Source organism: Charadrius vociferus, unplaced genomic scaffold (genome assembly GCF_000708025.1).
Source record: "Charadrius vociferus isolate BGI_N301 unplaced genomic scaffold, ASM70802v2 scaffold223, whole genome shotgun sequence".
Lineage (NCBI taxonomy): Eukaryota > Metazoa > Chordata > Aves > Charadriiformes > Charadriidae > Charadrius > Charadrius vociferus.
This window is the reverse complement of record NW_009647674.1, coordinates 127135-144514: the sequence shown is the minus strand read 5'-3', so window position 1 is coordinate 144514 and position 17380 is coordinate 127135. Positions and strand designations below refer to the sequence as shown.

The following is a 17380-nucleotide window of genomic DNA, read 5'->3' as shown; positions in this document are numbered from 1 at the left end:
GCGTGAGCCACCACAAGTGTCCCGCGGCCAGATCAGGCGGGAAGCGGCTGACGGGATGAGCAGAGGCACGTGACCCATGTTTGCTCTTGAGTAAATTGACGGTTACAGTCCACGCAGACTCCTCACCCGCCTCTTGGGCATGGCAAGCCACGGTGGCTTGAAGAAGAGGAATGTCTCTTCAGGGGTGACCTCTAGGGCAGTGCCACGGAGGCATCTCTCTGCTGCCGCTTTTGACGCTTGCTCAGGCCGGCACCTTCAATCCTCAGGCTGCACCTGGGGACTCCACCTGAAGGAGGCAGTTTACTTCGGGGGCCCTGCCATTTTCAGACCAGAGCAGGTTAGGGCTTTCCCTTCCTTGACGAGTGAGTTTTAAAGAAACTGAGCGAGTTGAACTTCCTTGTTGGCTCAGAGCTGCACCCTGTGCCTGGACACATTCCGCAGAGCCGGCTGAACTTGGATCCAGAGGAGTGCCAGGAGCTCCCGAGGGAGTAGATGGGCTCAAGGAACCAACCGCATGTGAGGTGTTGTGACAAGGGATGGTGGTCCTACGAGGTCAGGAAGTTGCTCTTTAACAGCAACAATGGTAAGTAATCACAAAGGTCACAAAACACACCTTCTGGCCTCCTGCTCACTCTTCTCTCCACTCCTGGTGCCAAACTGCCTCCCCTGGCCAGGGGGCTGGCTCTTGGCCCCTCGCTTTTCCCCTGCCCCTTTCACCGCTCCTTGCCTGGCTGGATCGCTCTCCATGAGCGCTGAGCTCTCGTTTCCCAAGTCTGGTCTGGCCATCTGTGTCCTCAGTTTCATCCAGAACAAAGGTGGCCTCCAGAGGTGACAGATGCGATGGGAACCCAAAAGGACTCATGCTGCCAGCCCTCAGGAGCAGGGAGGCTGAGGAGAACTGCTAACGTGATAACCACGTGCTCCCAAGCAGCATCACTGTGATGCCAGCAGCGCAAGGGACAAGGAGAGGGAGCTGGAGCTTCTGGTGATGAACGGGAGACACCGACTCACCAACATGTCTGAACCTGGAAGAAGGCAGGCCAGACCTGGAAACCGAACGCCAGTGGGTGGAGGAGACCCATGAGACAGGGAGGTGGTGCTGTAGGTTAACAAGAGCCGAGAGTAAAACTGGGGTAACAAATTAATCACTTCTGGGTGGAAGTGCATCAGCAGATACACGACCCACCAGCTGGGTCTGAAGAACATGCAGACCTTACTCGAAACCCCTGCGGCTGAAGAGCTGCTCTGTAACTGTGACCATAGAGAACTGCAACCCAGCGGCTCTGCAAGAATGAAAACCCCCAGTTTTGCTCAACTGCAGCCACCCCCAAACCACCCAACAACAACAAAAAAAAAACAAAAAAGGGAACTGCAGAGGAGTGAGTGAGTGTGTTACCAGGGCAGAGAACGACATCCTCGCAGGCAGCCCCGCAGCTGGGAACTTCCTGCTCTGTTCCACCCTGTCCTCTCCATGCAGGTAGCCAAGAGAGGAAAGGGGGAGCAGGGGGACAGAGCCCCTGCCAGGCTGGCCAGACACTTCACACTGGGATGTCTACAGCTGCAGAGGGAGGATAAGGACCAGAGGTACGTGGCGATCCCACAGCCGCAGGCCGGGTCCGTTTCTCCATTGTTGCAGGAAAAGGATTCAGGAACATTGTCCGAAAAAGAAAAAAAAAAAAAGCGACATTGGCATTTTTAAGGACATAATTTGGATGCAGCTCGGTGCTCACTTACATGGATTGTCATCAGGAACTGGACTCCCTCCTCCTGCCCAGCCCTGCGGGTAGAGGCTCTCAAGTTCAACAGCAGCTGCTGTAAATCCCAGTGCAAGCGGGGAGATGCACACTGCTGTTCCCCATCATTTCTGCCCCAGGAGAAGCACGATCTGCTCTCCTGCATGGGCACAGCACAACGGCCCATACCTCGAGCCCACCCCTTGTTGCAGCGCTTGAAGGCATCCCTCCTGAAAATGGCAGGTTACATGGCAAACGTGCTGCCACGTGCAACATCTCACATGTGCTCCTGTGCAGCATGTGGGGTAGACGACAGCGCAGAGCAGCACGCTGCATACCTTCCCATGCTTCTACAGCAACGCTGCTGTCTTCCCCTCCTTTCTTCCCACACTCCCCTCCTACATAGCCTCCTCCTGCTTGTCTATTCAAGACTGACAAATTCAACTCGACTGACATTCTTTCATCTGGTTTGAGTATCAAAAGAGGCTCCTGGGACACTTTGCCACTCACGGCAGGGGCCAGGGAGTCCACCTCTGCTCTGCTGAAGCATTCGGAAACCGCTGCCACCAGAGGATGGGCATCACTTGCTGGGAAACAAAAATAAGTATTAATGCACTCGCAACTGCTCAGCGAATCCTATCCCAGCCGTATCAAAAATGGTATTTCTGATTCAGGCTGTCAGCCGCTGGGCCAAAAACCCAGAGTGAGGAATACAGACACCAGGATACAGGGAGCTTAGAAAACTGCCTTTATTCTATTAGTTGTTGGAAAAATGAAAATACAGAAAGAGTTTAGTTGGCTGCAGAACAGCAAGAAGTTCACAGGTTAGGAGTCTGATCACTACATGGTAACCAAACTTACACAAAAAGTTTCTTTTTTTTTTTTTTTTTTTTAGTTTTGAAACTGGGTCCAGCAATGAACTTAAGGCAACTGAACAGTTCAGAAGCTTTGAGTGTGAGCAGGCTGTCTTTTCTCATCCCTACGGCACGTCATGGAAAAAAACTCCTCCTGGGTGTGCAGACCACTCGAATCATTCAAATGGGTCAGACTCTTACAAATGAACAGGGGAAGAGGATCAGCTGCTTTCCATCGGACTTTATTTTCAAATACAGTTTCTTAAAAAACCCAGAACACCTTAACGCAGAGGTTACAAGTAACAGTATTAGGAAATCCAATTATACAAAAAATACTACATCTAAGCTGGGGTAAATAGATTTATTTTTGGTAACATACATTTAAACTGGCACTAATTACACAGTAACTAAAAGGTAACTAACATGAAACCACAGAACCCTCACTTTTCCTTAGCTGAATGGGACTTGGTCATTTCAGAGTGATCACATTTTCAAACTAATGTTTTACACCACTGAGCCATGAAAATCAGATCTTCCTAAATGTGATAGCACTGAAGCTACACTTGATTCCACATACAGCCATGTAACTGTTGTACTCAATTAGAATAGGACGTTAGTTATAAAGTAGTTACAGACCAATCCTCTGTGCTGACAGCTTTTTCTCTTTCTAGAGAGAAGAAAGAAGATAGAGAATTGTCTTCAATTAGCGCCTGGCATATCCTGTGAGTGCAGAAAAGGTTTGTTAGAGGAATGTTGAGGTTAACCTTGGGTGCACAGATGAATTTGATGCAGATTGTTATAAAAATCATGGTTGGCTTCTAAATACTGGTAGCAAGATGACTCGATTTTTAAATCTCTTAAGTAAATTATAGATAATGAAAAAGGCCAGTAATCATACACTAAGATTAATAAACAGCACTTCAAAATTACTCAAGTGCAGGGTGCTGCTTTGGCCATCTTCTTCTGGCCACACTTTATAAGAGAAGGCACCCGGACTTTTTCTTGCCACGCCGGGCTTGCAAAGCAGCTCTAGTGGCCATTTCAAAAACCTCCCTCACACCGTCTTTGGTCTTTGCCGAACACTCCATATACCCAAATGCACCGATGCGGTTTGCCATATCTCTTCCTTCTTCGGGTTTGACAGGCTCCTGTAACAGCACAAAAGCAGCAGCTGAGATCAATCCACAGCCACACCGACGCGCACCCCCGTCTTCCCTTCCCCACCCTGCTCCCCAACAAACACAGAGGACTTGCTGGATTAAATGCACATAATCAATTGCTTAATAATTAATTGCTTCCCTGAGAGTGATCCTTTAAATAATAAAGGCATATTTAAAATAAAATTTGCATATTTTCTCAAGATGGAGCACGCACCTCCGCTTGGATTACACAGCGGGGGGGTATATTTGCATACTGTGCCAATGCTTGAGGACACCATTGGTCTTCTAACACCCCTGAGCTTAAAGGCCACAAGAGTCTTTAAAACATGAGCAAAAGATCGCTTATTTCAGAGGAAATGTTTATGCAACTCTTTGCCACAACTGTAACAAAAGCCTATGAACACATCCCCAAACTAATGCCTCAGTCTATGCATAAAAACAAATATTATGCAACAGGAGCAAAAATTCCAGGACAGAGCAGAGTATCTGCAGTCCCGTGCCCGAGCCGGGGGCTTCAGACACTATCTGAAAATGCAATCTAGTCGGAGGCTCAGGACTGAGCTACATCACCTGTGGTTACCACCTCAAAACACCTACCAATAAAACTGTTTCCTTTTCCATCCTGAACATACAAAATAAAGAACAACTCAAGTGCACATGCACTGGATGCATTGAGGTCTCCTAACTAATTCCTTTCTACCTCAGGGATCCAGCTCTCCAGCTGGAGAGCATCTGACTGCTAGTAACCCAACACAGCCATTTTCACTGTTGAGAACGCCTTTTTCTAAAAATTAAATCTCCAAATATGAAAAAAGCAGCACTCAATTAAAGGCATTGTATACTTTCTGGTTCCTGTCATGGACAAGTGCTCATTATGCAGCCCATAGGATCTGGCAGCCAGCTGTAGGTGCCCATTTAATGCTCGGGTACCACCACTATACGCTTCCCTCCTTTAGTGTAAGGCTATCAATAAGGAACCTGCCTGCTTCATTTTGGCCAGCTCTCGTCTTGTGTGCTCGTCATTCCTCAGGTCCTTCTTGTTTCCTACCAAGATGATAGGCACGTTGGGGCAGAAATGCTTCACCTCCGGGGTCCACTTCTCTGGGATGTTTTCTGGAAAAAAATAAAAATAAAATAAAATAGAAGTATGTCTGTACTAAAACCCACTTCTATGGGGAGTTTTATTTTAAAGCTTTTACCTGCTGCCCGAGTAGTTTCAGCTTGCTAATCCACACTGATGCCCTTTCTTCTACTCTTAATTTGGGAAGCAAATAGACCTGTTCTGGTATTACCAAAAAAGGACAAGACTGTCTACGGTAATTTTAAGGCTGAAGGACACCTAAACTCTTGGCTTCCCTGCATCTCTCAGTAGCTACTTGACAAGGGTTAGCATAAGGTACTTCAAAGAACAGCATGCAGAATTCTCAAGTAGAGAGTTATGGAAAATTTTGCTTTAGGAGAAACATTTTATTTATTTCCAGAAGCTAAAAATGGGCACAACCTTGAAGCATAAGTTTTTACATCACTTCTTCCTTTTAAAAAACAACATCAAACAACCACTCCGAACTCTCCCATTAACTGTAGAAGAAGTGTTCTATACACTAATTACAGATGCACAGAAACAAAGAATTCATGTAAGGCAAATCTGCAAATGCCATTTCTCTCCTATATGCAGCAAATGAATTTGCGCTTGTATACAGGAAACTTTTTCCTCCTAACATAACTTCCCTACATGACTCTTTTTTTTTTTTTTTTTTTTTTTTTTTTTTTTTTTAAATGGAGCTGCAAATGGAAGACTTGAGGGCCTTTGAAAGCAAAACCTTGATACATTCTATATAGCAGGAAGGGCTGAGCCGCCCAAAACATTCAGCTTTGCTTTCAGAAGCTCTCAGACATCTGAGATTCACTGGTGGATGTACCTGCAGGCTACATAACCCTTTTTATCTTCACGCAATTCCATTCAGCTTTTGAAGAGACATTCACGATTATGGCATTGTTTCCTTGCTTGAAAGAACAACTTAGGCATTCTGAAACCAGTTTTTGCACTACAGCCAAACCAGCAATTCTGCAGCTGCACCTGGAGTGCTCAGGGGGTGCTGGCCCCTAGACACTGCACACCTGAAAAGCCGTCTGGCACTTCACTGCTCCCCTCCACTGCTCCGAGGGACACAGGCGCCCCGATACTGCTGAGCAGGAAGGGAGGAGAGGCAGGAAAAAATAGCGAAGATCAGGCTTGACTTAATGAAGCCCCTCTCCCCCTGCCTCCAGGGTTCCGTACCCCACCTTGTTTCCAGGGGGTGAGGTGAGGCAGCCCTCCAGCTGCCCGGGGAGCAGCGTGTGCAGCGGAAGCGGGGACAGCTCAAACCTTGTATGTAGCTGTTAACAGCCGCACCAGGCGTGACTACGGCCAACTACACCTCAAATTGTTTTGGAGGGAGACAAAGACAATGAAAGATATCTCTAAACACAGGATCAGGTAGAAGGGATGAAGGGAGAGATCAGGATTTCCCAGATACCAAACTGGCACTGACTTTTCTAAAAAGGCACTTTCACACCCAACTGCCCGTTCAACGGCTGCTACCCTTCGGAGGCAAGGCAAGAAATGAGACAGAGGAGCTATCAAACATCACCTCAGTCAGACTGTAATGGCACTGTAACATCTTAAGGAATATTTTATTTGCTCATTTAGTCAATCCTCCTGTGCATTGTGGCAGGAATGGTATTTTTCAACCATTGTGGAAGCTCTGTTCAGGACTAATCCTTCCATTAACTGCATTTCTGTGCTTCCTGGATCCTTTTTGTCTCATTCTTATTTCTTCCTAAGACACAGCTCTGGGAGGCAGGGTTCATCCGTAAGATAGATCAGATGTGTAGTAAAAAAGCCTCTCTAAGGAGAGCTTGCAGTGATTGTGATCATCCCGGCAGTGGAAAACTCCAAATGATTCCATGGTATAATACATTTAAGAGAGAACTGGTATCCCATTTATGAGCCCCAGTTAAAATAATTTGATACCTGTCATCAACAGACAAAGCAGAGGGGTCTCCCGCTTTTCCTGGCTGGGAGCAGCCCGATGCACGGACATAATTTTGACCAGGTGAAAACGAGCACCAGTCAGTCACCGTACAGAATGTTCTGGTCATACACGTGCACACCGAATCCATGTGCCTAAAGATCTACCTTAACATTATCTGCATTTGAATAAGAAACGTCACAAATGGCCACTAGTGAACAAATTCCACATGTGAGAAGTCGATAAGGGAATTTTTACAGAAATTCACTTGTTTAAGAAAGTGCTACCACGATGTATTTGTTTAAGAGACTCCACGGGATGGATGGAGTAACTACCATTTTAAAGGGACAGAAATCAAAAGTTCCAGAGACATTGAGTCTTAGAAATAAGACTATCTCTATTTCTTGCTCCTTATCCTCTTCAAAACATCTTTGTAAGATCAAATACATTTATATCTACGCATCAGATTTATAAATCAATCAGTGAAGATTTCAGTCTTGGATTCCACACAGAAGAGGTGCCCATCTAATACATGGATTTTTGAAATTTATGGTTTTGGAGATCAGAAGTCATAAATCAGGCAACTCTTCTCTTCTCTTTTCTCCATTACAAGCAGATATCAGTCAGTGGAAAGCAGACTAAGAGAGTATAAATCTCTAGCCTCTGATCGTTTTCACCAGCGAGACAGCCCCCCTCCAGTGTGGTTCTAGCCCATGTTTTTAACTCACCAAGCAGAGAGCAAAAAACCCCAGGCTATTTGGGACCAATAACTCAGTGTTTCAAGCTGATCTCTCTTGAATAAATGGTGGGGGGAAGGGAGAAAGGGATGAAAACACAAAGCCAGCTTTCCCATTTACACAGAAAGGACATTATTTTCATAGCTATAGTGTGGTCTCGAGTGTATAAGAACCCACAATTTTCAAGGAGAAATTAAAAAAAAAAAAAAGTAGAATAACCTTTAAATAAAAAATAAAAATTCCAACCTTGGGTGGGCCATGCCACTCAGTGGACCTTTCACGTACTCACGGGGCTCCCAGACACAGGAGAGTGCAGCTACAGCCTTCCTGCTTGCTTGGGGTCACCGAGGCAGCACCTCCCAAGGGATGGGCACACCAGGACGCTGCCTTGGCCCACCGGACAACGCTGCCGGGTTGGGGGTACTGATCTGGGCCCGGGAGCTGCCTCCCTGCTACGTGTTGCTCAAGTTACGCAGCAGAGCCCTGATAAACACAGTGTGCTGCCGAGGCTTTCAAAACGCCACTCAGCATTGTTGAAGAACACAGGCTCCTTTAAGATCTTAATTTTTGAAAACTATAAATGAATTTTGAAACTAGGAATGCTCTAAATCATTACAGCACATGAAAATAAATTTTACAGCATGATTTCCAAGGGGAACACAGCAACACAGAGATGTAGTTCCGATTCAATTAGTGATCTACTTACCTAAACTATCAGGACTATCAATTGAAAAACACATAAGTATAACATCAGTATCTGGATAAGAAAGCGGTCTAAGTCGGTCATAGTCTTCTTGCCCTGCTGTATCCCACAAAGCCAACTCAACCTGCAGAATAAAGATCAAGGCAGTTAGCCAGATCACCAGGGAAGTTTTGATTAAGAAGCTAGTAACCCAAGAGAAGTGGATAAAGTATTTAAGTTGACACCACTGAAAAGGAGGAGACTACAAAACAAACCACTTTGACAGGAGAACTATTAGAATTTTTACATTCCATAACTCCAAAAATCAATTTATTGCAGCTCATGAGACTTTTCTTTATATCCATGACCAGTGTCAATTCTCTGAAAGGACGTAAAAGCTACCAGCAGAAAGGCAAGACACAATTGAAGAGAATTGGCTCCAAAGGGCTGAGAATCTCTGTCATAAGCATTCCAGAAATACCCGTTTTCAGTGAAAGTGGACTCTCTAAGTCTATGCTTTTCAGGATTATGCACATTTTCAATTGGTTTACAGCTGGAACCTGTAGTGACTAAGAAGTGTCAAGATTGCACTTGCTTGTGCACAAATTCATTAAAACTTCATGACAGCAGAAATTTACATTTGCAATTTGCTTTGAAATAAACCCGGTTTGTGTGTAAAGCTTCTTGTTACTAAGAACTAAATAAAGTAACTAATGTTATCAATATTTCTACTTATGGTAGAGCTAGGGGAGAACACCCCAATAGGATTGTTTAAAGCTGTTGAAGAAATAGCTAACATTTAATCTAGGAAATTTAAAAACAATGGTCAAGGTCTTTAAAGTATACTCTTGCTTGAGATTCTCTGATGCATTTGCTTTTCCAACAGAGTGGAAAAGTCTTCTTGTTTAAACTCCTACATTCAAAAATTCCAGGAAAAAGTCCACAACAACTCAGATAAAGACAAACAGGCAGAACTGGAACCCAAACGTGAACTTGAACGTGCAATGCAACTGTTCGGTTAAACTGTGAAGATACAAAGCCTTACTTGCATGCATGTACAAAAAAAAATAATTGGTATTTCAGTTAGAAACTGAAACTCCTCACAGAGTCACCTCTGAATTTGCAAATGTGAATTTTGTGGCAAACGTTCATATTTTTTACAGATATGTCTGCTGAGGGTTCCCTCACATGTCACTGGAATGGGCTCCTTTGCTCTACCTAAAAAAACCCCACATCTTGTACCATCACTCTTTTGTCTTCACATGGCTTCTGAACGTTGCTGGTAACGCTTTTCTATGCAGACAGAGGCTGTCAAACAGAACAGTCTTAAGCACTGCTCTTCTACAGACTTTTGTAATCAAGTTGTCAGAAGACAAAGTGCTTAGATAAAGTATGTCATCTAGTTACAAAAATTTCAGCTGACACTGCCACAACAGAAAATGCACTACTCAAGCTGCTCATGCAATTTTTATTTAGATACAGGCTGCATACAGCTGATAGGGCACGACTCTCTGTTCAACCCATTTAGCGATGCAGGCAGAAGGGAATGAGGAAGTTTGACTAGGTGATAAGAGAGAGAAATGGATATCATACATATTTTAAACAACAGTCCTTCGAGTTTAAGATATAATATAGAAACTGCAGAAACTGTCACCTGGGGGGAAACCGCGTTCTAGAATTAGTCTAGAATGAAGGGGTCTTTTTACCCATTCATATAACGGGAGAGAAAAGCTCTTTTTAGACTTAAATAGCATTAATTAGCATGACTAAAATCACAAACAATCCATGCCTGTAACAGTAGGAAATAAAATTTAATATGAAGCCCAAAACTAGCTCATAAAGTTTTTGTTCAAATTGAGATTGAAACTGAGCAGTTTCAATCAATCTGTCACCACTTCTGAACTAGAACTGACTGAAAGATGCTCTGACTGTACCTGAACCCAGAGTAAAGGCACATGTCATAGCAAGGGGCAAGACAGGGAAGCTCAGCACCGTCAGCATCAAAAACATGCTTGACATGAGGACCCATGGCACTGAGGTCAGCTCTGTGTGGTTATGGCAACAAAACAGACATATGCCATGGCTGCCTAAAAGGGTTTGAAAATAGTTAAGCTTTCAAGGTGCAACATTTCTGCTTTGTGTGCTTCCGGAGTATCCTGGAAGGTGATAATTTTACACACACTACCCTTGCATGACATAAATGCAGAAGGCAACTTATCCGGCGTACAGAGAGCAGCCTTCTGAAAACTGCCTCTTGGAGCAGGTGTCTGGCACGTTTGCTTGTTTGGCAAACAAGAGGACTCAGAGGTCACACAGATTGAAAATGGATTTTCAAAATATTTAAAACTAAAGGGATATAATTTAATGAATAATTTACTGAAGGACAAACTAAAATTGAAGCTTAGTGAGCTGTGGGTACACTTGGCTGCTAAGAACTGCATTTCTTCAGACAAGTAGGATAGATGATGCTGATGTACACTACAAAAATCAAATCCCTTTGAAGCCTGTCAGTCATCTCTTCTGAAGATGATCCTGCACTTTGCCAGGAATGAGTATGAAAAAAGATTCTCTCCAGGAACTAGTCTTTGTTAATCACAACACCAGGTCCCTATCAAAACAGGGATTCCCCTATGCAATTCCAAAGACTAGTAGCCCAGCGTCCTCAACATGTGGGCACGTCTTTTATTGCTCCACCCCCTCCCACCTACTGCAACATTTTACTTCTAATAACTGTAAGGTTTTTTTAGAATCTCAACTTGTGTAAGGTTAGAAATAGGCTGTTAAACAGAAATTGGATATGAGCAGGTTCTAGCAAGGCCAGTATTTTTTCCACAAGAACATGCTTAATATTTAAAAATATATTTACAACGTAAGCATTAAGCATGAGAAGTGTAGTGATCACCATGCTATTCTGAAGAAATGCAAGTTCATTTTGACTGTTACGGAAGTGTACACATACCTGCTTTCCATCCACTTCGATATCTGCTACATAATTTTCAAAGACGGTGGGAACATACACTTCAGGGAACTGGTCTTTGCTAAATACAATCAGCAGACAGGTCTTTCCACAGGCACCATCACCCACTATAACCAGCTTTTTTCGAATGGCTGCCATAGCTGAAAAACAAAATGACAACTTATTAATTCTTCTGCTGCAGCTTTTAATGGAGATGCTAGTAATTAACGACCACTACGTTTCCAATTAATAAGAACTTCTAAATTGGGTCTACGTGTCCATTAAAGACACAGACAGTATCTGGAATCACACGAGTTCAAATTCCCATCCGTTTGAGAAAAACATTCCCCAGGACTTGTCAACACACTGGTGAGCCACTGGATACAAAAATAAATAGAAAGGAGAGGAGAGCAGCCTGGTTTAACGTTTCTTTACCTATTCTAAAGGTTGAGATAAGAACGTCCGGAGATAGCGAGTGAGCAAGCAGCACTGTCCTAGTGCGCCTTCTGAAAAGAGTCTTTTAGGTAACAGAATAAGGGAAGCTTCAGTTTGAGGGAAGTAATGTTTTCTTGTCACACCGAGTTTTGGTAACTACAAAGCACCAGAAGCTGTGTGGAAGTCAACTGGATTGAGGAGCACTCTGCTGCCACATCAGAGCACTAACAGAAGGATCTCAAGGTTACCAGCCTGTTCCTTGAATTACAACCACCACACCACAAAGGATTTTGGAAGTACACATCCCACTCCTCAATCTGCTTTCTTGGACATCTTTATTATCAGGTTATTTTACCTGTTATCAGCTTACATTAAGTAAAGGGGGACACCACCATGGTGCTCCCCACAGCTCTCTGCTGTTCAGTGTATTGATACTGGCAACACAGAAACCAGTGTGAACAGTGAGCTGACAGTTCACTAATTATATGAAGTTACTCCAGATAGTTAACTGTAAATATATAACTAATAATGCACACAAGGAGAAAAATTGTCCAAACTTCAAATTTAAGACATGAGGCTCACTTCACGCGTGATATCTTAGGTCAAGTATCAAGCTCCTGGAAACACGAGCTTGGTAGCAGCCAAAAAGAACAAAATGAAACAGCAGGAACTGCTAGGAAGGGAACAGAACAATTATATGACCGCTGTACAAATCCATGGCTTGCTCATATGCAACTTTGGCCTCAAAAAGATGTTATGAAACATTGAACAGGTTTAGTGAAAGCCTAGAGTCAGGGTGCGGCTGAAAGAGACGATGGTGTTGGATTTGGCAAATTTGTAGAAAGTCAGAAGTAGCCCAAATAGTACAGATAGGGATTGATTGTTCATCATCACTTCCCACAAACGAATGCAAGGCGGAGGTGATAGCAGAAAAGGGTTCAAGCGCACCAGAAGGCAATGGGCCTTGGGAACTCCAGCAAGAGGATGTTATGGACACAAGAAATTTATACAGGCCTAAAGGAGACTGGGCAAGTACATGGAAGAAGCTTCCTACACGAGTTAAAGAATGCAGAAACTGCATCTGCCTCAGAAAATCTCCATAGTAAAACTACTTTGACACAGAGAAAGTACTTTGGGAAGTCCTATATATGCTCTCTTCTTTCTTTTCCCTAGACATTTATTTGTGACCACTACAGGAACAAGCCAGAGATTTAGGGAGGGACCCGGCTAGAAGGGACTGGAATGAGGACAGACCCATAACTACTTTCTTCTCCATAACATAAAGGCACTCCAGGGGAAGCCACTTAGTCATCCTGTGAAGCTTCCTGGAAACAGAGCAAACAGTAACGCCACCATAATACCTACCATTGCATGACCAAAATACCACAGAGGGAGCACCCTTGTGAGCTAACTTTTGCCATGACAATCCCAGTACAAAGCTCTGTGAGGATGATTAGGGCTGCTGGCGAGGGGAGGAGGGCTCAAAGAAGCACAAAAGAGAATTAAAAAGGCATAGCAAAAAAGTTTTCTCCTTTCTGCCTTTCCTCTTGCCTTATGAGATTAAAAATGTAAAACTAGCCATCTGAAAACAACATTTAGTACTATGAGATGGTGAAGAAGCGGTGGATATTACAGAGATTCTGTACTTCTGCTCCAGGTACAAACAGAGAAGGACCATTGCAACCCACCAAGCAGCAAGGGCTCAAGGAATTGCAGAGTGCAACTTTGTCAGACACAACTGCTCAAGTAATCCAACTCCTATGTCTAAAATGAGCTTCTTTCACCTTGTGAATATGTATGTACATACACTCAAGTTATTCACCTTACGGATTTGGGGTTATTTTTGCATTTGTGGAAGGTTTAAAATGGTCCAAGCTTTAAAAAGGTCTTCTTTCAGTGGTTTTAGATGCTTTTGAGTACTTTATAGCACTGGTAATACTTGATTTTTACAGAACTGGAAATGATCTGTCCTCTGTACCAAGTCAAGATCGACTACTTACAAGTTCTTCAGCTTTATCTAATCTACCCTTAAAAACTGTAATGCTGAGTCCTACAAAACCTCTGAAGCCATCTACTCCTGTGCTCCACAATATTTACTATGAGAAAATATCCCCCAATGTGTATCCTCCATCTTCTTTGACGTAATGTAAGCCCACTTCTCTTTATCCTATTTGCCATGGGCATAGGAGAATAGATTATTCCCTTTCCCTAGTAGAGTTGGGAATACACGCCTTCATTTAGTCTTCTCTTCAGGCAAAACAATTCCAGTTTATTCAAGCCTTCTCTGTAAATCATATTTCCTAGACTTTCCTGTTGCTCCCTTCTGGGTGCAGTCCAATTGGCACAAGTTTACCAAAGCGTGGAGCCTAAAAGCTGAATCCAGTATTTCACCTAGGGCTTTACCAACATTAACTAGAGCTGAAGGATTATTTTGTTGATCTTCCAGGATATACTGTTGCTTAAACACCATACTGGAAGTGTGTGTCTGTTTTGTTTTGTTTTCTCCCCAGAAGACAACACTGTTGATACACTCAGCTTTTAATTCATGATAACTCCCAGATCTTTTTCATTTGGACTGCTACATAGCAAGTTGCTCTCTCTTCACACAACTGAATGTTCTACTGTCGGGCTTTTATTTATCCTTCCTCTGACTGATGTTTTATTCTACCTTCTAGTTCTGTCCTCCAGCTTAATCATAGCCTTTCCCAGGTACACGTTTAATAATCATGATTCCCAGATCATTATCTAGGCCATTGATGAAACCACACTGGAGACAAAGTAGGCAGATGACGGAATGGGATAACCTGTCCTTCCTCAGTATCCTCCCTCCTTCTCCCTTCTGTGCTAGTGGCTGGGGCTCTGCCCCTTGGTCACTTGTGTTACCTGCAATAGCACGTAGTGTAGGTGACCTTTTTGGCATCACCTATGGATAACTGTCTTTTTCTGTGGATTATCAGATCAACTCTTCCTTTATCTTCCTCTAAATACTTCCATCACTCTAGATTTTTTTTTTTTGGTTAAGTGTTCCTTGCCAGTTGAATCTCTTTTTATGCTTTGACTTTCTACATACTGATGCCTAAGGTCTACCAGAAAATTGCAATTCTTTAAAAAAAAAATTGTCATTTAATACAGTGCTTTCTATAAACCCACCACTAAAAAAAACAGCTTGAAAATTTTATATATATATATATATGCATCTAAAATTATTTCAGGAGTTTTATTTGAATATGTCTTTCCTGAGAAAGAGAGATCCACAAAAATCTCCCTGCCTGAATCTTTCCTGATACCTGTTGATGTTATTTGGACCCAACGTGGAAGACCACACTCTGTCAACCAAGGTGCCCTTCAGCAGTGCATGCTCAACCGCCTCTCCCCAATGCTGAGACCCGCCCCACGAGACTCTCCCCTGCTCACAGTCTTTTATATGCAGGACAGTCACCAGGACATCTCAAACCTGCTGAACAGTCCCTTCTGATCGAACACCTAGGTAATTAAAATTCCCTCATCACCAACTTCTAGAGGATCCTGCCAAGATGCTCACAAAAAGCCTCAACCACCTTATCTTTTCTCAGTGACCTCATCTTTCTTACTTTAGTTTCACCTTCTAGAGCATTACTACAGAAGAATTCCCTCCACGTAACGGCCTTGGAACAAATGTGTTGTATAAACTTCAATTCAGATTGCAAAAATCACGACTTACACCCTTGAAGCTTTCACTTCTTTCCAAAGTCCTAGAAGTTGCTTTTGATTTGCTTACCTCAAGGGTTCCCCTGGGCATGCAGCACAGGCTGAGGCTAGTTTGTTTATGGACCTGAACAAATTTTCAGGAACAGCTCAGATTATAAACGCTGGGTAGACAGAGATGCCTCAGGATGTCAGGCCTGATCACTGGATAGACCCCTCCATCGACCTTGGAAGGAAGTCACCAGACATCACAACTGCTTGTTTCTTCCTGACATTAGTGGTTACAAACTTTACAGCTTTATCGTACTTGAAGTTTCTTCTCTACTGCTGAGACTGAACCCTCACCCGCCACTCAAACAATATACTTCAATTCTGTTCAACATGTGGATGTTCAAGGATGGAACTCTGCTGCTGAGCCTGCAGCTAACTCTTCTCATAACAGATTCACCTTGCCTATCGCTGAAGGTGTCCACGTGTACGGAAATTGTTCTAGTGCCGTTACCTATCCAAAACCTCCATATTTGTTCCTCAAATTTTAAGTTATCTGGCCACAGCAACAGCATCCTGTAATCCATGCATTAAGCATTTGTACGATAATAATTTTCTAATTATTGTACAGTGTACAGATCAGCACCTTCTAGCTAATTATTTTTAGTTAAAATAAATACATTCCTATCCAGTGGGTAGCTATAAGGGGTTTTCAGGGCTGGCAAATACTCAGAAAAGCAACATCTCCGTAGCACAATAGAGAAAAAAATTGACTGCTTAGAATGGAGCCACATCTTAGTGGTGCATATCACAAGTACAACACTAACAGCATCCACAGCATTCCGCTCTTTCTGCTGCGTTTTGACATGCTCTGGTTTCTTTAATCAAGTATTCTGAAGCCCGGAAATTACCTGAAAATTGGACCAGCTGTCTGTTTTGAGAGGAATCAAAAAGCACTGGCTAGCCTAAAAGTTATATTACATGCAAGTTAGCATTTGCTGCAGCACAGCCTGTCACCAGTGAGAATGTGACTACATTTAGAGGTAAAAAAACCTATATGAACTACCTAAGAGGATATTACAAATAGACCAAATCCAGACTGCCACTACCTCACTGTAACTGAACGCAAGTACTACACGTTCATCCTTTTATGCAATGCATAGAGCAGGGAGAAACCAATAAATCCAGAAAGCTGCTGGAACAGCATCACTGATGATGCACACAGAACATTGAGCAAGAAATACTTTATTCTAATTAGTGTAACAGAATGGCTGCAGTGATCTTCTAGGGGAATCTGTGCCATCTTCTGCAGCAAGACAACAGATCTGCAATTTTCATACTCTTAAATGAACCACTCCTGCCACCTTTGATTTTATAGGATTCTTAAAACCAGCTAGTCTGCTAGATTCAAAGTGGAAACTCTCACAGTATGACTCAAGTGACTCATCTGAATGGAAGAGATTCAATTATGACATTTCCTCAACCTAGGCCAGTGGCTTTCACAGGTATTACAAGAGCTTTAGACATCATTTACTCAATCCCACTAACATCGCAGAAGGTTACAACACAAGGAGCTCCTGTTTGCTGAGAGCTGCCACACTAATATCCTTGTTACATGAGGCTGCTATTTCTAAGGGCAGTGACGCTCCAAAACTCATGCAGCATAAAGCTCTGCTTGTTAAGTGAATCTAGCAAATACTCCAGAAGAATAAGAAATAGGGAAAATATTTTTTTTTCTGTGTTTTAAATGTACTCCCCCCTGATGTATCATTGTTTACTGCAATGGAATTTGCCTCTTCACTTCAGCACGCTATTTATTTTTCCAAGGAAAAACATTTCCAGTGCCTCCTCTCCTGCAAATCCCAAGGCCACACAGCACGAGTGAGGATTGTGAACACGCTGTTGACATTCTGAAGTTGGGTAAACTGGTAACAAACACGCCAGGTTTGCCTGGCTCCCTCTGGATCTCATCCTAGAGAAAGTAGTAAGGTGGAAGAAACATCCCTTTACTATCACATAGGTATCCCAACTAGATTTAATTTCAATTACTAATCAACTACTACCAACTTTATATTGCCAGATACGCCATACAGGAAGATTCCTTGTATAATGCACAATTTTGTCAAAAAAGATCTGGGTT

General features: G+C 43.1%; 1 protein-coding gene across 1 annotated transcript in view; it reads right to left on the bottom strand.

Moving 5' to 3' along the window:
* Positions 1 to 2458: 2458 nt before the first annotated feature.
* RHOA (ras homolog family member A) overlaps positions 2459 to 17380 on the bottom strand; it is a 19776-nt gene continuing 4854 nt past the window's right edge. The window contains exons 2-5 of the mRNA XM_009881095.1: positions 11137 to 11294; positions 8202 to 8322; positions 4730 to 4860; positions 2459 to 3735 (exon numbers count right to left, since the gene is read on the bottom strand). Coding sequence (XP_009879397.1) covers positions 3562 to 3735; positions 4730 to 4860; positions 8202 to 8322; positions 11137 to 11292 — 582 coding nt within the window. The 5' untranslated portion in view covers positions 11293 to 11294 and the 3' untranslated portion in view covers positions 2459 to 3561. The remainder of the gene's footprint in view (positions 3736 to 4729; positions 4861 to 8201; positions 8323 to 11136; positions 11295 to 17380) is intronic.